This window comes from Pongo abelii, chromosome 5 (genome assembly GCF_028885655.2).
Source record: "Pongo abelii isolate AG06213 chromosome 5, NHGRI_mPonAbe1-v2.0_pri, whole genome shotgun sequence".
NCBI lineage: Eukaryota > Metazoa > Chordata > Mammalia > Primates > Hominidae > Pongo > Pongo abelii.
Window position 1 is genome coordinate 6,505,527 of NC_071990.2, and position 23,148 is coordinate 6,528,674.

At 42.6% G+C, this 23,148-nt stretch overlaps 1 protein-coding gene across 1 annotated transcript in view; it reads left to right on the plus strand.

The window, feature by feature from the left end:
- LY86 (lymphocyte antigen 86) overlaps nucleotides 1-23,148 on the plus strand; it is a 65,129-nt gene that overhangs the window by 31,547 nt on the left and 10,434 nt on the right. Inside the window, exons 2-3 of the mRNA XM_024248554.3 lie at nucleotides 2,847-2,933; nucleotides 4,217-4,345. Coding sequence (XP_024104322.1) covers nucleotides 2,847-2,933; nucleotides 4,217-4,345 — 216 coding nt within the window. The remainder of the gene's footprint in view (nucleotides 1-2,846; nucleotides 2,934-4,216; nucleotides 4,346-23,148) is intronic.

Genomic DNA, 23,148 nt, shown 5'->3' on the forward strand with positions numbered 1-23,148 from the left:
AACAATCTGTCTTTCTGCTTTTATATACATATCCTCAGAGAGATGCAGCCTACAGCTTTCTTTGTGACTTTGTTCTTTATTGAGATTATTTTCCTGACAACAATGTGTTTCTAGTACCAAGAAAATGCTTTATTTCCTTCTCCCGCCCTTAGTTGATTCTTTCTATCTGTACCTTTAAAATATTGATAAACATACAGTGTAATTCTATAAGGCTGCTAATCAACAACACAATACATACTTAGCCTCTTTTATTTTGCCTGGATAGCAACTTAAATTTATCCACAATTTTGAGGATGCACCTTCCTAAGCATCTGTTCATTGGCTTCTATCTTTTTCAATACTGAGTGCCAAGGATGTAGCAGGAACTATCGTCTCCAACCCCCTGCTCCTATTTTCCAGGCTGAAAGAAACCCTGGGACAGCACAGAGATACTTAGGAAGGAGTCCAGTGAGCATAAGACAAAAGGGCTCTTTCCCACCCTTAGGAAAATTAGTGACTGGACCAAAGGGGTTTTGATCAAACAAAAGTGTACTTACGTTAGATTTGCAAGGCTGAAATTGCCTAGTGATCATTTCCATTGCAGATATCATAGACAATGATGCATCTTCCAGGTCAGCAATGTGGATGATAAAACTGTCTGGAACACTATCATTGGCAAATGTGAGCTCATAGCTAAGCTGAAATGGAAATCAGTTATGAAACAGAACTACCAGATGCCATATGCCTGCACACAAAATATTCTGGGCAATCTTACAAATCAAATAAGTAACATATGTAGTTGAGGTTCTACTTTGTGAGTTTCACTGCACAATACCAGGGAGCAATTTGTTTGTTTGTGTGTTTTTAACTCTGGCTTTGAATCTTGACTCTGACACTTTCTAGTGTGGAGATCTGGATAAGTTAATACAACACCTCCAAGTCTATATTTTCATAACAGTAAAATGAGGTAAATCATACCTATCTCTTCAGATTATTGTTTATTCTGCAGGTCTGGGTGCTGTCAGGAAAACGAAGACCATATCAGTTATTTTAACAGAGAGAATTGATATAGGAAATTGGTTAGAGAACCAGTTGCTGGAGAAACAAAAGAGCAAAGAAAGGACCCCTGAGGGCTGGGAGAGCAAAAGGCAGAGGTTGTGGGGATTAGAAACTGGATGCTTGACAGAAGGACCCTGTGGAGCTGAGACACAGGCTGCTAAGGAAGGGGTGTCAGCTTCTGATGTGCTGTTACTGCAGTAGCTTAGGGCCCCACAGAGCGGAGTCTCAGCTGAAGCTGGGAAGGTGCAAAAGAGAGCTGGAAACTGGAACCAACTACCACTGCCAACGTGATGGGCCATCACCAGTGACACTCCCAGTAAGTACTCACGAAGGAGCAAGTCCCTTCTTCAACTCCAGCCTCCATCTCTCTGCTACCTTGACTGGCAGACAGTGAAGGAGAAACATGATTACTGAGAGCCCAGTTAAAAAGCAGAGGAAAGAGGGCTGGATTTGGAGCTGAGAAACAGCCCCAATATATGGCCCATCCATTCACTCAACGTGTACATTTATGGAGTGCTTACTGTGGGTCAGACTGTGAGGCTGTGAGGCTCTCTGCTAGGTGCTGGGGAACCTAGAAAATTAAATGGAAAACACTCCTAAAGTACAAGGCTCAGCTATTACTACAAGGTAAACCCTCTGTTAAAAATAGCTCTCCTATCTCCAGTCCAGTGGGAAACATAAAGGAAAAGGAAATGGAAAGCAAAACAAACAAAACAAAACAAGAAACCAGCTCTGGCCTTTAAGAAATCTCATGTTTAGATTCAGTGTTGCAGGATAAGCCACGTAGCAAAGTGCAGAGTGATACATGTTTGTACACTTTACCAAGAATGCCAGACATCACTGTTTTAAGAGTTCAAGGAAGTAAGAGAATATTTGGGGGCAGGGAAGCCCTCACAAAGAAGAGGGAATGAGCAAGACCTGAGGATTTAGATAATGGCCAAAAAGACTAAGACCATTGCAAATGGAAGAAAGCACACAAGCAAATCAAACATGGTGGGAATGTGCTGGTGTGTAGGTTGTCACTCTGGCCTCAAGGAATGGAGGATGGACTTGTGATGTGGAGGATGGAAGTTGGAGCCAGTCGCTCATTTCTGGACTTTATTCTGAGGCATAGATAAGCCATTGGAGCTTTGTGAATGAGCAGAAGTTGTATGCAGAAAATATTATCTTTATAGCCCCTATCATATCTAACACAATACCTTGTACATAGTGGAATATTCGGAGGAGGAAGCATTACATTAAATGGAATGAGGTGGGATGGGATGGGATGGGATGGGATGGGATGGGATGGGATGGGATGGGATGGGATAAAATGGAATTACAAAGGCAGGTCTTAACTTTGAAAATCTTTTTAGAAAATATTTTGAGCCTAAGTATTAATGTCTACTCAGGCTCTCCTAACTTTTGTATCTCCCTCTGTTTTGATAATAATAATAGATACTTTATTAAATCCTCTATGCAATCCATGAGCAATTTTAAGGCCAAACGTTCAGGAACTAAAAGAATTCAGGCAATGATAAACATTTTCTATGATAAAAACGTTAACAAGTAAAGATATAACCCAACTAGCAAGACACTGTTTATTCCATGGATGGAGGCCCCCTGTTGTCAGAGTGAACATGATGTTGGCTTTGAAGACACTGGGGGGAGCTGATTAAAATATCATGGGCTTATTTTAAAAAGTGTTGGGCAATATGCTTTTGAATAAATGTAGCAATTCATGTGAAAACAATATTGTTGCAAATTTTGAATATGTTTGAAAAATATATGATGTACTCACAACTAATCTATTGTTTTCTTCTTCGCAGATCCATTACAAGATTTTGGCTTTTCTGTTGAAAAGTGTTCCAAGCAATTAAAATCAAATATCAACATTAGATTTGGAATTATTCTGAGTAAGTAAACAAAATGATTAGCATGAAATAAAACATTGCACAGCCTCTTCCAACTCCACACACCCAATGACTTATGTTAACTGTAATGACTGGCTAAACTACTGTTCCCTCACCACTCTCTGGCATTAACTCTATTTATATCTTCATTTTCAAATCTCTCTCTGGGTTATATCCAGGTAGGGTAGAACTCTCACTTAAAGCTGTACTTTTGTATTAAAAAGACTCTAGGCACTCATTTGGATGATATAAGCACCTGGAATCAGTATACCCAGCAAAAAAAAAAAAGGAAAATATTTTGAGATTAAGTATTAATGTCTACTCAGGATCTCCTAACTTTTTTAGTTATCTCAGCAACAAATAAATCTACTACCAGCAGTACGGTTTGTCATTTGTGTTATTTTGTATCCCAAATAGTTAATACAAATTCTTAAACCTTGACATCGGCAAGGAGGAGATGTAATATTTTCTCCCCTACCCCAATCAGTAAGCTAGAGCACTGTCTGATTGTTTAATTTTCATATGATCATGCAATTACAGTTGGTCAATATATTTGCTATAGCTACTAGACGATCTCCTTTTCCAAAGCAGTTATATCAAAATCAAAGTAGAGAGGTTGGATAAACTTAGCATGTGGAATCATTCCAGAGAAATGGAGGGAACATTCACAGAAATCAAGAACTCTCACGCATCTTTGTATTTCTAGAATCTTGCACAGTATCTGGACTCTAGCAGCAGCTGGAGAAATGTTATGGGGAGAGAAAAAGAGAGAAAAGAGAAATAGAAGAGTGGGTGGAACATAAAAGGGAGGAATGGAGAAAAAGAGAGAATAGGAAGCCACCACCATGGAACCCGCTGCAGCTTCCTGTGCATCTGTGCTGCAATACCTCCCTGGCGACAGCAGCAGGTGTATGTAGGCGTGACCACACCCCACCGCCATCATGGGGAACAAATGATACTATGCAGCTGAGAAATTCCAGAAGCCAGACCTGCAGACATCACATTAAAAGGCCATAGCATCAGGGTGGGGAGCTCAGCTGATTAACTACCTTGCTCCAAGCAGGTATTTTGAGAAACAGCCACCTTTCATACCCAGGGTCCCATCATAATCCCCTGTAGCATTGCCTAAATGCTGTTTTACCAAGGAAAGAAGAAAACTGTTCCCCACACAGAGCAGATTAATGGAAATAAAAGGTTCTTTAGCTCATGCTGCTGTATACTGTGAATGCCTTTGATACACAGTGAAACACGCAGTAAGAGTAAAGCTGTTCTTCTCTTTCCTCCAGGAGAGGACATCAAAGAGCTATTTCTTGACCTAGCTCTCATGTCTCAAGGCTCATCTGTTTTGAATTTCTCCTATCCCATCTGTGAGGTGGCTCTGCCCAAGTTTTCTTTCTGTGGAAGAAGGAAAGGAGGTAAGCCATCTGTCTTGCTCACTGCTGGCAGGGGCCTGCAGAGAGATAAATGCAAACTTGCGTCTGAGGCCAGGACACCCAGACCAGAGCTCTGTCTCTGCTCCCACCTTTGGACGAGCTTATCCTCACTTATCAGCATGTGTTACACAAAAATAACAATAAGGCCCATTCCATAGGCCTACCTTATAGGGCTGTTGTGAATATCAAAATGAAATGACATGTACGAGATGCTTTAAAACAGAGCATTGTTACTGTGAGTAGCAGCATCTTATAAAAAGGGCTGGCAGCAGAAAGAGCCAAGAGCTTCCAAAACTCCATTGAGGTTCAGAGTGCTTCCAGGTTTTCCCTCCACAACTTCCTTAGTGGCAGGATGTCCTTAATACAGTAACGGACTTCAAAAAAAAAAAAAATGAAGCTTATGATATGTCACCACCTTTCCCACGTAGGTCATTGACTATCAGGGCATCGGGGAGTTACACTCGAAGTAGAGAAACAGAAACCCCATTATATTAGCTACCTTTTCTGCAGTGCACCAACCTTCTTCCCCCTGCCATACAGCCTTGAAGAAAGGGCAGGTCACCTTCCCCCACCTGTCCCCACCTCTCCTTTCCTCCTTGTCTTTACCCACGGCTTCACCAAGGCCCTGAGATGCTTCCACGGTGTAGTTAAAACCTGGCTCTATTCTCTGACTGTCCTTCCCCAGGAGTGGTTCTCTCCCAGCTGCTCTCCCCTCCAAGGGTCTCCTTCCTACTCCCAATGGCCAAGGCAGGGCGTAACCCCAATACAGCCCTCACCCCACATCTCAGAAATACTCTTTTATCTATTTTCCCATTCAAGAGAGCTAGAATTTTAAACAGTAAATTCCTTGTAAAATGATGCAATTACTCCCTTTAAATGAAAGATCTAGAAGAAATTGGAGTCTCCTTCCTACAGTGAGGGATGCAGACAAAAGAAAACAAGGAACTTAAGAGAGGATTGGCCAGATGGAAGTCGGGGAACTTTGCTGGGATCTGTAGAGGACAGAACCAGCCTGGCTCCCTCACCACCCTCGCCATCCCTCCCGAGTGTGTGGCACATCACTGTAGCCTAGCGTTCGCCACGTTGGACTGTCCTGGTTTACTGCTGTGTATCTTCCACATTGGACTACGAGCTGCTTGAGGGTAGGGTCATATCACCTTTGTCTTTTTATTCTCAGTATTTCAAATGTGGCTGACACACAGAGAGCTCTGAATACAGACACACACAGAGCAAAATGCCTAACACGATTGAGCATTCGTACCAGGCCCTGTTATAAGAGCTTTAGACCCAATAAGTCATTTACTTCCCACACCAACCTTACAAGTTAATACTACATTAATATTCCAACTTCATAAATGTGTAACTGAAGCACAGAGGGGTTTAGGAACTTGCACCAAGTCACAGAGCTTGAAGGAGCCATGGCTTTAACCCAGGCAGGCTGACTCCAATTTTAGCTTTAATGAATGAATGAATAAAAGAACAAGCAATACAACAAATGAGTGTGTCTTGCTTTTGGCCAGGGGTTTATTTAAAATTATCATTTCAGAAATCTTTCTGCCCAGTGATCTGACTTTGTTTCAAATTGGGACTTTTTTTTTTCTTAGCTAACCCACCTTAAACTCATAAGTCAGTTTTCCTCTCTCAACTTACTGGAGACATTTCTGATTAATCAAATATGTTTGTGCATTTCCTTAGAATGATGAACTCATCATTAGTCCGTCCCTATTTAACCTTTTCCACCTGCCCTCAGCTGGGCCGACCCGGAGCTCCTCACTCACAGTCAGTCCTTCCTCCCTCCTTCCCTTCCTCCCCTTCCTCCCTCCCTCCCTCCCTCCCCTTCTTCCCTCTCTCCCTTCTCTCCCCCCATCCCTCCCTCCTTTCCTCCCTTCTTCAGCCACATCTTGCTCCACCCCCCATACATACCTTAGGCATCAACCTTAAGGAATCCTTTGCCACTTTCTCTTCAGAGCCTGCATTTTAACACCTGCAACATTGTTTGAATGGTCCCCTTAGCATGTGTGGCCCACTTGCCATTTGCTTTTCATCCAGACCTAGCTCAAGTATCCCTTTCTCTCTCTGTCTCTGTGTCTGTTTCTCTCTCTGTCTCTGTGTCTGTCTCTCTCTCTGTCTGTCTGTCTCTCTCTCTCTCTCTGAAGCTTCCTCCAGCCCCAACAGATGAACTGCTCCCTCTGCGTGCTCTGGGAGCATCGTGTTCCTACTTCTGCTGTAGTTCCTATCTCAGATGGAATTGAATTTTACGGTTAGTGTGTGTGTCCCTCCCAATTAAACTTTAAACTCCTTGAAGGAAGGCATATTTCTTGCTCCTATCTGTCTCTGCTGACATGGCAAAGAGACCTGGCACAAAGTAAAGACACAATTGATACTTGTTTTATTGCATTTGCATGTGAACATATGATGGATTGAACACAGTTTTACTAGTTCACCTTAAAAATGACTACTTAAGGCTGCTTATGCATGGCATAAAGACAAAACATGCATCAAACCCTAGCAGAGAGTACATTTTCCTGGTCCTCCAAGTATAAGAAAACCTTGCTATTTTTGCCTGTGTAAGGTTTTAATAGGATTGATAAAACAGAAGAGAGATGGTTCCCTAAATCAGTTTGAGGTATTCAATTCAGTTTAGCAGCTCAAAAGGCTGACGTTTGCCTTATTTGAATGTTGGACAGCTCTGCAGCTATTTATCTGCTTTATTGCAATGGTAGTGATGACTGCATAAGCAAGCTGAGAAGCTGGCATTGGGGAAATTGCTAGAAAACTTCATATAGTGTAAAATATCATATAGTGTAAAATGATCAGAAAAGTGATATACAAATGCTGCATGAACAAATAATTGTGTAAACTACGTAAGTCAGAGAAACTAAAATCTTAAAGTCAGAGGCTTTTTGGATTATTAAATTTTTTCAACCCACCCACAAACCTACTGCAGGAATGATTCTATTCCAAAGAAATGGTTAATAGTAAGACCAGAAAGGGAAAAAATGGCACCAGGGAGAACTAAAGTCAATCCAAATCCAAGCGCAAGCTGCTGTTGACATGTTACACATAAAAAGGCTTGCTCTGGGGCTTGCAGGTCCTTCTTAGCAGAGCGGTGAGAAAACTTAATGTCCACTGTGGGCGGCACATTGTGGTGTCACTGGCAGTTGAGCTGTTTGGTATCATTGCCATGGCATTACTATGCATTCCTCTGCAAACTGCATCTCGCTGGCTTTTCTCCAAGCCAAATAAAACACAAAATGGGTCAGGCTTAGTGAGACTGAAATGTTGCCTCCTTTCCCTCTGCCTTGTCCTCAGCTAGCTTTACGACAAGCATCACATTGGATTCAAAGACCAGCTGATGCTCTTTCAATATGATTACTTACACTGTGATTGACAATGTGGAGGAAATAGCATATATGGCCAATGATAGGGCATTGACTAAGTAGGTCATTATTCAGCCAAACAAAGGTACAATATGCTGTGATTTTAAAATGATGCCGTGGATTACTAAATTACATGAAAATATACTTGTAAGAATATTCTGTGACAAAGAAGCATGCTATAAAAGTGTAGTCACTGTTGAATCCTATTGTATAAAATGTGCGTAAGTGTACACACCAAAAAAACTCTGAAAGAGTACACACTTTAGTGCTAAGAGTGCTTATCTCTGCAGATCTTTATTTTTGTCTTTTTTGGAAATCTCTCTTGCTTTTATGATAAATTTGCAAGGTTACTCTTTTAAGTGTTAGTTTATCATTATAGGAAAGAATAGAGAGAATAAATTCTCTTCCCCTAGGAATAAATCTAAGAGTTTTCAAAGAGAATTACAGCCTATGTAATATCCAGTGATATTTGGACTTGAATAGAAATTTCTGAATCAAAGAGTTGCATAGAATATCAAGGGATGATCTAACAGCCATCCTCTTGCCTGGGATACCCACAGCCCCATTTACTCAGGCTGTGGGCTCACTGAGAAGGAGACAAAATTGGCCACTGTTTTACTTTCTGTTCTGTTAGAGCTGCCTTGGTCCTTCTGTCTCCTCTGATAGCATCGAGTCATTTAGATTTATTTGCTTTAGTTGATCACCATGCTTTCAAACAGGTTCCATAAGCTACACATCCACTTTTAAGACTAAATTGAGCTTCACTGAATGTCCTTAATGACCACACCTAATTCCTAGCCCAAAGGAGGGAAGCTGCAGCCAACTCCCTCAATCCTCAAGAACAACAATGCCAATAGAACCCCTGTGTAGTCCAGGAGCTTTGGTCTGGTCTGCAAACACCAAGCGCACCCTTACCCCAGTGGCTCTCCATCTTGGTCGCACATTAACTACTCCTGTGCTTTCTGAAACAATGACCACAAGCCACAGGTCGCAACTGAGCCCTGAAATGTAGCCAGTCTGAATAGAGATGTGCTGTAAGTGTAAAGTACAGACTCAGTTTCAAAGCTTTAGTCTGAGAAAAAGAATGTAAAATATCTCTATCATTGTTCCACTGGTTATATGTTGAAATGTTAATATTTGGAATATACTGAGTTAAGTAGAATTTATCATTAATATATTATTTTAATCATTTATCAATGATAAGATATTAATACTATATTTAAATTAATTTCACCTTTTAAAATGTGGCTCCTAGAAAACACAAATTATATGTGTGACTCTCTTTAATATTTTTATTGGACAGTGCTGCATTATTATCTCCCTTTATAATTCTGAAGCTCCCAACATCCAGGCCATACCCCAGACCAATGATATTAGAATCTCTAGGAGTGAGAGCCAAGCCAGGTGGTGACCAGAAGTGCTCTGTGTTGAGAATATGGGAGGAAAAAAACTGTTTTTTCCTGTATACACCCTCATCTTAACAGAGGAGGAAATTGAGTCTAACTTACCCAAGGTCACAAAGCCAGCCGGGGGTGGAACTGGGTTTCTATCCGGCTCCAAACCCCTCTGCTGTACATCTTCCGTAAACATAAAGAAAGCTCTGCTACAGAAGAAGTAAACTCATTTCAGCCCTCCACTAAGACAGGAGAAAGATTTAAAGGGCGTAACAAAATTACAGAAATCAAAGGATCATCTTTGGGCATAACCAGCCATTATTATAAGGCAGTGGTTCTCAAAGTGTGGTCCTCAGACCAGCAACATCAGCATCATCTAAGAAATTATTAGAAATGGCAAATTTTTGGTCCCTACCCAGACTTACTGAATCAGAAGCTCTGGGGTTGCGGCTTAGTGATCTGTATTTTAACAAGCCCTTTGGGCCACGTGTTGGCAAACTTTTTTCTGGAAAGGGAAGGATAGTAAACATTTTAGGTTTTGCAGACCATATGGTCTCTGGCAATTGCTCAACTCTGCCCTTGCAGAGATAATATGAAAATGAGTGGACATGGCTGTGTGCCCAGATTACATGAAGTGAGGTATGTCGATATCTGCTGCATGTATTTTATAATTGATTTGGTTTTGTTTAATTTATTTATGGACACTGAAATTTTAATTTCATTTAATTCTTACATGTGGTGAAATATTATTATTCTTTTGACCGATCAATCCTGTTCTAAGTGGTTCTGTGGCATGTTAACTTTTGTGAACCACTGCTAGAAGGTAAATCAGAATCCAGGGCTCTTAGCCAGAGTTACTGAGCACAGGTACGCGGGGGCTGTCACCAGGTGGACACTTGACCTGAGCTGCAGCATCAATTCAGATCCAGGACACCAAGGATAATGCCACACCTGTGCTTTGACTCTGCTTTATAAGGCCTGTGCCAACAAATTAGATTTGGGGCAAAAGGGACTTAAGAGAAAGACTGGTCAGAGTGGCAGCTGGCAGGAGGAAGAGCACCTTAGGAAAAAGCCAGAGAGCAGGCCTGGAGGTCTCCTTCCCTCACCACAGCTGCCATGGACAGTCTGGAGGGCCATTTCATTTCTCTATTTCTCAATTACTGCATCTATCAAATGAGAGTGGCTATAATAATTCATTATTGGGTAAGAGTGGAGACTAAATAAGATATGTGATGTGTCTTACGTGTTAGGAATCACAGCACTGAGTCCCTGGGCTTCCTCCCCTACCTGAGGGACCTTGAGGCAGAGGGTTGGAGCATTTTGTGAAAACTGCAGGGCTGATTGATAAACTCTGGTGGGTCTGTCATAGAAACAGCCCAGAGGACTCAAACTGGTTCACTGTAGAGCCCGAGGAGCAGCCAGTCCATAACATCTCACACTGCCAACCTGCTCAGGATCCCAGAATTTCCTGACCAGTAACTAAACAAGTCTTTCATGGCTATGTTGTTCTGTTCTGTTTTGTCTTGTTCCTTTGATCTAAGGTCAGCCTCTAAAATTTTTATTTTCTACCACTGGCTTGACTTCCACCCAGAATGTATAATCTTAGGAATGTCTACTCCCTTCAAGGGAACCTGACATCTATCAAAGTGTGATCTGTCACCCTAGCCCACAGTAGTCTGACATAAAGACTTTTCCCAAAGTCTGGGTTTGTCAGCACTCACCAGCACCACACATGAGACACTCACAGCCCTGTCTAGCTTGGAATGGAGTCAAGTTCACTCCAGTCTCTTTCAGTCTCTGATTTATCAAGCGTTCAACACATCTTGATGTCCACTCTCAATGAGGTTCATTTTGTTCAAGCAGTTTCCTAGAATATCCCACGTCAGGAAGATGAAAGCGAAATAAGTTAAATAGAGCCAAAATTTGGTTGTAAGATGTACTGTGGAGCCTGAAACTCAGGTATCGCCCTGGGAAGTAGAAGCAACACTTCATTCTTGCTCCACAAGCTCCACCTAATTAAAAAGTGGAGAGAAATGACCTAAAGGTGGCTCATGTTTGGACTGTCAAGAATATATTGTGTAGGGCCATGGAGACGTGAGGTTCTCAACTGGAAGTGAACCTGGAGATCTGGGTAGAGACACAGATTAAAGCCATAAAGTAAATAGAATGAGCACATGATTTTCTTTCTTTTTAAAAATTGTTTTATATTATTTCCAACTTCTATTTTAAGTTCAGGGGTACATGTGCAGGATGTGCAGGTTTGTTACATAGTTAAACGTGTGCCATGGTGAATAACTGCACAGATCATCCCATGATGATCTGTGATACCATCCCATGATAACACCTAGGTATTAAGCCCAACATCTATTAGCTATTTTTCCTGATGCTCTCCCTCCTCCCATCCCCCACCCTCCAACAGACCTCTCAGTGTGTGTTGTTCGCCCCAGTGTGTCCACGGAACACATGATTTTCACACTTGATAATAAGAGACATGTCAATTGTCAAACCTGGTTCTGGCCAAACCTCTGTGAGTTCTGACCAGGGTAGATCAACCCAGGCAAAGTGGCCTTGGTTCCATAGCACCAAGTGAGTAATACTCTTTCAAAAATAATTTGTGTATTGATTCACAGACTGACTTGCAGATATCAATTGTACACAACCTACTGCCAAAATCAACTGAAATTAAAGGCTTAAGCGAGTTAAATAAATTATGTGTGTGTGTGCACGTGTGTATACACTGAGTGTATATGATTATAAATTAGAGTGTCCTGTAGGTCAAGGAATCTTCTTTGAGACCTTGAAAGCTGTGATTGATGTAATCCAACCGAAAACCTGAGAGGACTTAATGATGCCTTATTCATGTCAGGATCCCAGAGAGGTGCAGAAGATAATGGTGCCCACAAGAACTGCTGATTCATGGCTCATACATGCCTGCACAAGCCACTTCTCAGTATAAGCAAAATCCATTATGAAACACATTCAACAGATAAACATACCTTCCTGTGTGCAATATGCAAACTAGAAAAAATAATTTGGTTTAAACTTGATTTTAAATGCATTAATATTTAAAGCTTGCAATTAAAATAAATATTATGATGACACCTTTTGCAATCTGAAGAATCCTCTCGTTGAGAAAATAACTGGTCCCTGGTTTATCTTTTGTGTAAATCTGAACTTTCCTACTGTTTGACCAAAGTGAGAAATACATTATAATTAGATGAATTTCAATATAAAACAGAGTAGATCCCGTGAGAACTGTATTCAAAGTCTGGCATAATATAATATTGCCCATAAGGCAGATATTTTTGTGACAGCATCCAAGAGATTCTGTTATAATACTCACTGATTTTACACATACAGATAAGTCAAAGGTGTAACCATGGTGGGTGCTTATGGTTACCCATCCTCCCTTCCTTTTCATTACCTTCCTTAATTAGATGTTTCTCTTCTGGTCCTGGTTCATGCTGAACACTAGGACCTGGTGATCCTCCCAGCATCATTCATTGCAGAGCCTTCTCGATCTCACTGTCTGCATCAATTCAAAATTCTCTCTTAACAATAATATCTAGATTAGCAGTCAGATTCCATCAGTTAGATTTCTACGGCCTCCTCTATTTCTGTTTCAATGTGCTCCTTTCCACAGATCTAGGAAATGAAGGGAATTTGGGGGGAGTGCTGGGAATGCAATCTGTTTACTGCCTAGATTTGGAAAAAATCCACAAATCCTTACCCCCTGCACTGCTGAAGTAGAAGACAGGGCCAAACCACCTTCCCAGCAGGTGCTACCTTGAAGAAATTAATCTATGCTGATGACCTGACAACCTCTCTAAAGCATGTCCCCAGCCATGGCCCCAGTACCATGGGCTTCATGATTCAGTTGTTTCATGTTCACTGCACATACATTAACAAATGCAGGCCCCAGGAATTCAGGCACTGATTTAGGCTATAACAGAAGGGGAATAAGCAGCTTAACAGAAGCCTAAATTTTAAAATACAGTAGTCCCCTCTTACCTGATAGGGACATGTTCCAAGACCCCCAGTGCATGCCTAAAGCCATGAACAGTAACAAATTTTATATTTACTATTTTCCCCATATATACATATATCTATGATAAAATTCAATTTATAAATTAGCCATAGTTAGAAATTAACAATAACAACTAATAAAATAGAATAATTATAACAATTTACTATAATAAAAATTATGTGAGTATGGTCCCTCTTTCTCTTTCTCTCTGTCTTTCTCTCTCACTCTCTCTCTCCCTCTTTCTCTCTCTCTCTCAAAATACCGTAACATTTTCAGGCCACAATTGACCACAGGTAACTGAGACTGCAGAAAGTGAAACTGCAGATAAGGGGGACTATTGTCTACTGTACATGTTTTCTAGGGTATCACCTATGTTATACTTGTTTGCTCACCTTTGATTTCTGGGCCATTTTAGACTTCCTGCTCCTTCATAAGCTGCAGGCTTTCCATCGCCGCACTTCATTCCCAGCTTCCCCCAATCCTAGCTTCTGGTCCTACCCTTCAACTGCTGCCAGTCTCCCCAGTGACAAAGTGGCTCAGATGGGAATTCATGTGTCTTGGCTCCTCTTCTCGTGGGTGGATCTATAGACCCGTGGAGGGAGTGCTAGCTTTCTGTGACCTGGAAAATTGCACTATTTCTCTTGCCATTATTATCCCCACTGTCATTTTGTAGCTGCAGGCAGCATGTTACCAAAACCAACATTATTCTGGAAGCATTTCCTGTCCCCTGACTCATCAGCCTGCAGTGCTGCCGCTGGAGAGCAGAGACCATAGCCCAGTCCAGTGGTTCTCAGCCTTGAGCAGGCATCAGCATCACCTGGAGCCCAAGTTCAACCGCAGTTGCTGGACCTAGCCCCAGGGTTTCCAGTTTCGTACATCAGGCGGGGAGTCTGAGAATTTGCATTTCTTACAAGTCCTCCGGTGAGGTTGATGATGCTCGCCCAGGGACCACACTTTGAGAACCACTAGCCTGGTGGTTATGCACAAGATTTGAAGCCAGACCTACATACAGCTGAATCTTTACTGCCACTTACCATTTATGTGACCTCAGACAAGTAACTTAATCTCTCTGAGCCTCAGTTTCGTCATCTGTACAATAAAGAAAATACAAGTGACCTCATGGGATAGTCATAAGAGTAAAATGGGATAATACACATATAGCCATAGAATGGTGTTCTGCACACAGCAAGCATTCAATAAGTGATCCATGGCAGCAACTTGGTGCAGCTGATGACAGATTTCTCAAGCAAGGGTTCTGAGCCCCTCAAGTCATCATCCATCTCAGATTGGAAGTCTGCATTTTAACAAGGCACATGAAGAGGCAGTGGAGTCATTGAGGCTTAGAAGTTTAAGACCTTTTCCTTACAGGTAGCAGGAAGATGCCTTTGGTCCAAGCCTGCATATTTTCTGATGGTTGAACAAGGCGAAGTTTCCCTGGCCCTCTTGTCTCTCTGGGGAGAGAGTGTCATTTGCATCTCTCATGGAATTGGAAATTTGAAGCACCATCATCTCCCCTTCATTCCCTTCTTCTTTTCATGTATTATTCCTTGTCTCCAGACTTCAATGGTAGATTTCCTGCTTGTGATTACCAGGCAGCTGCTGCTGCAGCAAATTCATGCAGAATCACCAAAAACAATGGTTTACTTATTGCATTAGCAGAACTCCTACCCTCAAACTGAAAAAAAAAAAAAAAAAAAAAACAGAACTAAAACTGTAGCCACCCTACAGAGGGTACAAGCAATGACTAAGCAAAAGAGCACTTTTTCTTGCTAAATGGAATGAAAGGAAGCATATTGGATTTTGTTTTTTGTTGTTTTTTTTTTTAATGAGACAGTCTCGCTCTGTCGCCCAGGCTGGAGTGCAGTGGCGCCATCTCGGCTCACTGCAAGCTCCGCCTCCCAGGTTCATGCCATTCTCCTCCCTCAGCCTCCCAAGGAGCTGGGACTACAGGCGCCTGCCATCACGCCCGGCTAATTTTTGTATTTTTAGTAGAGATGGGGTTTCACCTTGTTAGCCAGGATGGTCTCGATCTCCTGACCTCGTGATCAGCCCGCCTTGGCCTCCCAAAGTGCTGGGATTACAGGTGTGAGCCACCGTGCCTGGCCACATACTGTTTTTTAAGGAATTCTAGAGCCCTGGGTGCTTTCTCCCCATCCTCAAATTCAAGCACGTTTGTAAATGAGCCAACCGTGCTGCAACTGTACTTTGACATCAGTCAATTCTTTATGTTCCTTGAGCCCAGCATACTATGACTAAGGATGACCGAGGACCAGAAACACTTAATTTTCTAAAACAAGCTTCTTTAAAAATCCTTGACCGTTAAGGAATTTCAGAAATCCAGCTCAGTGTCATACTTTGATGTAATAATCCTTTAGGAAGCTAATTAAGAAGGCCAACTCACGGCTCCCCCATATCACCCAATCGGATCCCAGAGCCGCTGGTATCTGCATTTTAAGAAACTAAACATCCCGAGAGCCCTGATGTGTGTGAGCCCGGAGCCCCCCAGTGTGAGAAATGCAGCCCTCTGTGATGTCTGTTTGTTTAGCTTTCCAGTCGCGTTACTCTTTCCCAGGGTTGTCCAGGTTTATGAGGATCAAGTCAATTTCTTCTCTTTGCTTCCATCATCATCTACTTCATTTCCATTTCTAGGAATCTAACCAGCCCACCAATTTATAAGTCATATTTTGAATGTTGTATAAAGTATTTGTCCACAAAACTTAGGAATTAGTTGGTAGGTGGAACAAAAAAACTTAAATTCTTTTTGCTTTGCTGCTGGAAGTTATGTATCTCTCAGAGGGGGAAACAGGACAGCAGACAAACAGGTCTTGCAGACAGAATGCCGCTGAAAAAGTCATTTTCCCTGCTAGGCCCCGCTTCCTCATCAACGACTAAATAGTCGGCACCATCCAGACAATAGCTACTGGCCCCTGCAGCCATTAAGTACTAGGAGCACGGCCAGTCCAAAGTGAAATGTACAGAATACACACCGGATTTTGAAGACTTGGTACAAAGTATGAAAAAAATAATGTAAATATCTCATTAAGACTCTTTATATTGGTTCCATGCTGATGTGGTAGTATTTTTAATAAGTGGGTTAGACAAAATATATTACTAAATTAATTTCACTTATTTCCTCTTCCTTTTTTTGTATAGTTACTAGAAAATTTTATGTTGCATATATGGTTCACATTATATTTCTCTTAGCCAGTGCTGATCTAGAATTGCACTGTCCAATATGACAGCCACAAGTCACATGTGGCTATATGAAGAATTTACATTTAAATTAAATTAAAAATTCAGTGCACCAGTCCTACCAGCCATATTTCAAGCTCCTAATAGCCACACATGCCTGGTGACTACTGTATTTGATGGTGTAGACACAGAACATTCCCATCTTTGTGGAATGTTCTATTGCATAGATCTGACCTAGTAGTATCTATACTGCTCTAAAGTATTTTTAACAGTCCATCCTGAGCTCGTTTGTGAGTTTATGTTAGAAATTCTACTCTCTGGCCCAGCCCTAAACCCGAGTACTTTCTGTTCTGCTCAAATCCTAGGTTACATCCGTGTCATCGTTCTGAAGGGCCCTTTGTGGAGAGCACAAATTACAAACAAGCCACCACCCTTGTCCCTTCTCAGGCTCATCACCTGGTCCCTCCTTTCTTAATCCAAGACCGCTGTATTAGCTTTCTATAGCTGCTGTAACAAATCACCATAAACGTAGCCATTGACAACACCATCAGTTGATTCTCTTACAGTCTGGATATCAGAAAGCTAGCATCAAAGTATCATAGAATTGTGTTTCTTCTGGAGGCCCAGGGAGAGCCGGCTTTCTCGCCTTTTTCAGTTTCTAGAGGCTGCTGCGTTCCTCGGCCTGTAGTGGCATCACTCTACTCTCTGCTTCCATCTCCACCTGGCCTTCTCCTTCTGATCTTCTACCTCCCTCTTATAAGGACCTCTGTGATTACATTGTGCCCCCCTGGGCCACACAGGATAATCTCCCCATCTCAAAATCTTTAATTTAGTCACATCTGCAGAGTTCCTGTTGCCATATAAGGTAACATATTCACAGTTTCTGGGGATTATGACTTGGACCTCTTTTGGGGGGCCATTACTAGCCTGCACAACCCCCAACTGGAAAACCAGCATGCCTTGCTGAACTCTGTGTGCCATGTGAAAAGGCCCAAAACTGTGTATAATATGGGAAAAACTCAAACTCCATAGGTTTTCAATTAAAATGCTTTCATAGAAGTCCAACAACTCTGAGAACTTCACAGATAATGCACTTGCTCACAAATCTGAGGCAAGAGATGAATCTTTCTGTTAGGAGAGTGTATCATTGCTCCCAAGGGCTTGCCTTATTGGGTCATTATTGTCACTTTTCCCCCATAAAACCACCACCTGCATGCCCTCTAACCAGAGAAGAAATGATTTGGCTAGGAGTCAATGACAGCCAATGTGTTGTGCCCATTCTTGGCAAAGAAAGATGGTAAGACGGCAAGGAGTCCCTCATCATGTTTGTTATGGAGAGAAAACCAGCTTCTATTAGAAATAAAAAGGGTAGGGAGAGGCCGGGTGCAGTGGCTCACACCTGTAATCCCAGCGCTTTGGGAGGCTGAGGGGCACAGATTGCTTGAGCTCAAGAATTCCAGACCAGCCTGGGCAACATAGAGAAACCCCAACTCTGGAAAAAAAAATTAAAAAAAAAAAAGGCAGGAGGGGACAGGGATAGCCGGGTGCAGTGGCTATGCCTCTAATCCCAGCAGCTATAGAGGCTGAGGCAGGGAGGATTGCTAGAAGCTGGGAATTTGAGACCAGCCTGGGCAACACAGGAAGACCCCCATCTCTAAAAAAAATTTAAAAATTGGCTGGGCATGGTGGTGTAGTCCCAGCTACTTGGGAAGCTGAGGCAGGAGGATCACTTGAGCCCAGGAATTTAAGGCTGTGGTGAGCTATGATCACACCATTGCACTCCAGCCCTGGGCAACAGAGTGAGATTTCTCTCTCAAAACAAAACAAAACAAAACAAAAAAGAAAAGGAGGGTAGAGATGAGTACATCTCTGAATCACTGCAGAGTCCTAAGGAGAGGACCATGAGTGAAGAAACCCAGGAAAAATTCTAATTTTATAAATGATTCATTAGAAGTACACAGTGAACGTTTTCAAGTTGTAAATAACATTAAATTTCTCTAGGTAGTGAAAGGCCATAAAATAAAATCTCACATGCCTCGTCAAATGGACAGGGAGAGATATCAAAGTAGAGTTAGCTGGAAGCAAAACTAAGATAACCCATGTATAGAAAAAGTCATCCAAACTCACATTATACCGTCATGAGTTCTAAAGTACAGTTGTGACCCCAAAAACACCACAGCAACTATTCCCAGAACACGCTGACCCTTCACACAGCCAATGGGGTGAGACCAAACGCTGGACATCCCCAAGAAACATTTAGAAATAAAGTTGAGCAAGTTCTAATTGTGGAGCAACAGAAATAATCCTCCAACAAAAGGCCATTTGACTTGCCAAAGAGTCCCAAAGTTTTCAAATCCACTTTATTGGAGTTAACTTGATTTATTATAGGTTATTCCACTTATGCACTATTGGACACTTGTGCACTATTCAGGGACAGTAACTCTCCATCCAACTGAATGAAGAAAACAAAGACAGAGTTCACTGTGCCCCTCTCCTGCTTCCTCCAGTCCCTCTTTTCTAAAACTCACAGGCTTCCTCACATACCCTGTTCCTCCCCTTGGAGCACAGCTGTGATCTTCACCTCCTGTCCCTGTCACTCAGCACCTGTCTTCTCCCAGACTGTGAGATTCAGAGAATTCAAAGAGATAATCCAGGGCATGAAAATTCTCCTTCCTGGTCTTTGGCATAAACGTCAAGGAACAGGTTCCAGGGCATTCGGGTACCATTTCTGAACTAGGTGGTTCCATCACAAGAAACAGGTGCAAACGTATCAGCAGCCAGGTGGCTAGGGCCACCACTAGCTCATCCATGGCCTTGGTATACATTAGAAAAAGGGGCACCTTCTGCCAGGAAGTGTTTCTAGTTTGGGGTACCCCCAAGTAAAGCCAGGTTCAAGGACTTGGGGGTGGGTTGTACATGGGGCCATGATGCCAGGAAGCAAGGGTGATGGGGAAAGCCAGTAAGAGATGCATCAGGGAGCTGATTACCAGCACAGGGAGCTAGGGCTCCATCCCTCAGCAACCCCTGGGGAAACGCAGTGTGTGCCTCAGAATTGTCCTTCTCAGGGTCAAGAGGCTTCAGGAGTTCACATCCCTGCACTTCCCAGTTGCCCTTCATGGGCTTCTCTGAAGCAGGAAAGCATGCAGAGGGGCAGTTCCTTGACATGGAGTAACGTCAGAGGCCCTGCTGATGCCCACTCCAGCAGCCGGGATTCCACCAGGGGCTGAGAGGATGTGGCCCAGACCACTAAAAGCATATGCTGGTGGGATTCAGCCCAGTCCTGGGCTACAGGCCCTGACCCAGTAGGGCACAGCTGGATTTCTGATCCCACTTAACCCTGAGCCAGGCACATTCTGTGCAACTGTATGGGGAGGACCAGCAGAACCCCCTCTGAAATGGAGCAGCCAAGCCTGCAGCACTGAGAGTCCCAGGAGGACCCCTCCAGGAGAGACACAAAGGACTCAGAGGCTCAGAGGATAAGAGTTGAATGGCCTGGGAGCTTAAGGAGCTGCCAAATTAGGACACACTGAAAAATAATACTAAAAAGTTACAATTAGGCCTGGCTTAGCCTGGAGCTTACGTACCCACACTGCCTGGAATCCATGGAAACCTGAAGAAACCTCCAGCCTTTAAGGCCCACTGGGATCTAGCTACAGTGACATTCGCCCTGAAGGCAGTGGACACTCTTATCAGTCCCTACCCCAAGGCAAGTTTGTTATTACCTTAAATGAGAGGCCTAACCTACCAGCTCCAAGTCTTAAGGCAACAGTAACAACTACATCCTCGAGGGTCAGAAACTGAAGAGAGCAAAGCTTCAGATCAGAGGGGATGGGATGAGAAGCAGTGCCTGGGCCTTCCCCATCTTCCAGATCTGGTTCTCTCGGGAAATACGCAGAGGTAAAGAGAGGAATAAAGATTGTATCCAGAGCTCACTAGAATAAAGCCATGCACTCCCTCCCTCCTCCTCCAGAGACGATGCTCTTGGTTGGTCTGTAACATTGTTCCCACCTTCCTCTTCGTTCTCTGGCCCCTCACCTTGGTCCTCCACGCGCCAGATGTCATCACAGACTCTGAGCTTCCTCCCACTTTGCTTTTGGTCTCACCTGGAGGGGAGAGTGAGGGCTGCATCCTCCCAGGTTGACACTGCCTCTCTGCATGCAGGTATCCCTTCCAGATACTGAGTTCATCTCCTTTGGATATATATATACCTAGAAGTGGGATTGCTGAATCATATGGAAGTTCTATTTTTAATTTTTTGAGGAATCTCCACACTGTTTTCCACAGTGTCTGTACTAATTTACATTCCCACCGACAGTGGGAATTTCTCACAGAATTAGTCACAGTAGCCAAGACGTAAAAACAACAGCGACAGATGAATGGATAAAGAAAATTTGGTCTATACACACAATGGAATATGATTCAGCCTTAAAAAAGAAAGAAATTCTGCCATTTGCAACAACGTGGACAAACCTGGAGGACATTATGCTAAATGAAATAAGGCAGACAAATATTGCATGATCTCACTTATATGTGGAATCCAAAAATAAAAGCCAAACTCATAGTAAAAGTAGATGAGTGGTTGGCAGGGTCTAAGGAGTATGGGAAAAGAAGAGATGGTGGTCAAAGTGTGCAAACTTGCAGTTAGAGGATGAGTAAGTTCTGGAGACCTAACGTACAGCACAGTGACTACTGTTGATCACAATGTATTGTGCATTGCTAACAGAGTAGTTCTCAAGCGTTCTCACAACACACAAACACACACGCATGCACATAAGCATGCATACACACAAAAACTCACATATATTCACACACAAATGCATGCATGCACACAAACACACACATGCAGGCACATACACGCACACAAACACACACACATGAAAGGTGACTATGTGAGGATATGTTAACCACGTTATACAACTTAAATATATACAATTTTTATTTGTCAATCATTTCTCAATATAACTGGGGCAAAAAAGAACACTGCCTCCCCTCTACCCTGCCCTACTGGGCCCAGCAGGTGGGAAAGGGACTCAAAATGCTAGGTAAATGAATGAATGATTTTTTAAACAAAAATATTTGTTCTGGATATGCCAATTGGCCTAGTCATCATAATTATAAGTCTTGAGTATTTTTATACTGTTAAGCACCCTAAAAATGCTTAAGCATTAATGACATTTTATAATAAATTTGGGAAATTGGCAGGAATTCCAGCAAGATCCTAGCAAGGGCTAGGAAATGGGGAGAGGGTGGCCTAGAAGAGTTCATGCAGTCAGCAGGCTGTATCTGCACTGGTTATTGAGAACAGAAAGAGGCAGACCAAGACACAGGACCAGCCGGGTGCAGTGGTTCAGGCCTGTAATCCTAGCACTTTGGGAGGCCAAGGTGGGTGAATCGCTTGAGCTCAGGAGTTGGCGACCAGCCTGGACAACATGGCAAAACCCCATCTCTACAAAAAACTAGGCGGGTGTGGTGGCATGCACCTGTAGTCGCAGCTACTGAGGAGGTTGAGGTGGGAGGATGGGAGGATCACCTGAATCTGGAAGATGGAGGTTGCAATAAACCAAGATTGCACAACCTGGGTGACAGAGCCAGACCCTGTTTCAAAAAAAAAAGAAAGACACAGGCCCTCATATCAAGTTGATGTCACCCAAAACCCTTGGGACCTTTTATTTCCACAATTTAAAAACCAATTTTCTTTTCAAAAAGACACTCAATGACAATCACCCAAAGATCCAGGTCAAAAAAAAAAGCTGATATTCAGAAATGACTTCAAGTGTTCAGAACCAGGGAGGTGAATTTCTTTAATCCACTGCACATTAAAAACTGATAAAGATTGCACATGAAAGGAACGGAAGAAATGGGTGCAAATATACTGGGGCTCTTTTTATAGTCCTGGAGTGTGAGAATGTTAATTAAAGGAATCTCAGAATTGGAGAGAATCTGAGAAAGGATGGAGTAAAAATTTAATTTTAGGTGTTGTTTTATCAGGTTAAAAAAAAAGACAATTTCATGAGTTACTTGCAGTTACCTCAAGAACTTCATGAGCCCCCAAAAAAGCTCCAAATGAAACTGTAAACTGTAAGAGACCAATTTAATGAAAACCTCTCAGCCCAGTGAAGGACCTCTTAATGGTGAAGAACACAAATGAGCAAACCCCGGGAGCATTAAATAAGCATAACAAAATGTTAGGTATCATTAGGGTGTTGTTCTTCAAAGAGTCATACTCATCCATTTTTTAAAACAAAAGTTTAAAAAAAAGGCACAGACAGAACTTAGAAGTTACATACACTGGCTCAAGCAAGAAGCTCCAAAACCTAGTCTCATTGCATATTTCAGCATCCACCAAGTGAATGTCCATTCTGTTACTGTTTTTCACACCTGGGTAAATAATAATATAGTTAATAACTAATTGCCATTTCTACCCTTCCTGGGGACCACATTCTGCTCAGCGGCTTTACACACAAGTTCTCCAGTCCTCTCAGTGCCCTATGGGAAGGCATTGCTATTTCTATTTTGCAAGCACAAAAGCTGAGTTGCAGGATGGCTGAGCAAATTGCCCAACATCACTTAGCTAGTGAGTCAGAGAGCTGGGTCTCAAACCCAAGTCTGTCTCCTTCCTAGGTCAAGTCATTTGCACTGTGCCACCCTACAGCAATTTGTAGAAGCATAAAGCAGGTATAAACATGCCCAAGGGAACCCAGCCAGATCAGACAGGGATGGCACACCAGTCCTTGTTCTTGGATTCTGCTCCTGAGCCACACTGTGTCCAAACCCTGACAGCCAGCAGGAGTG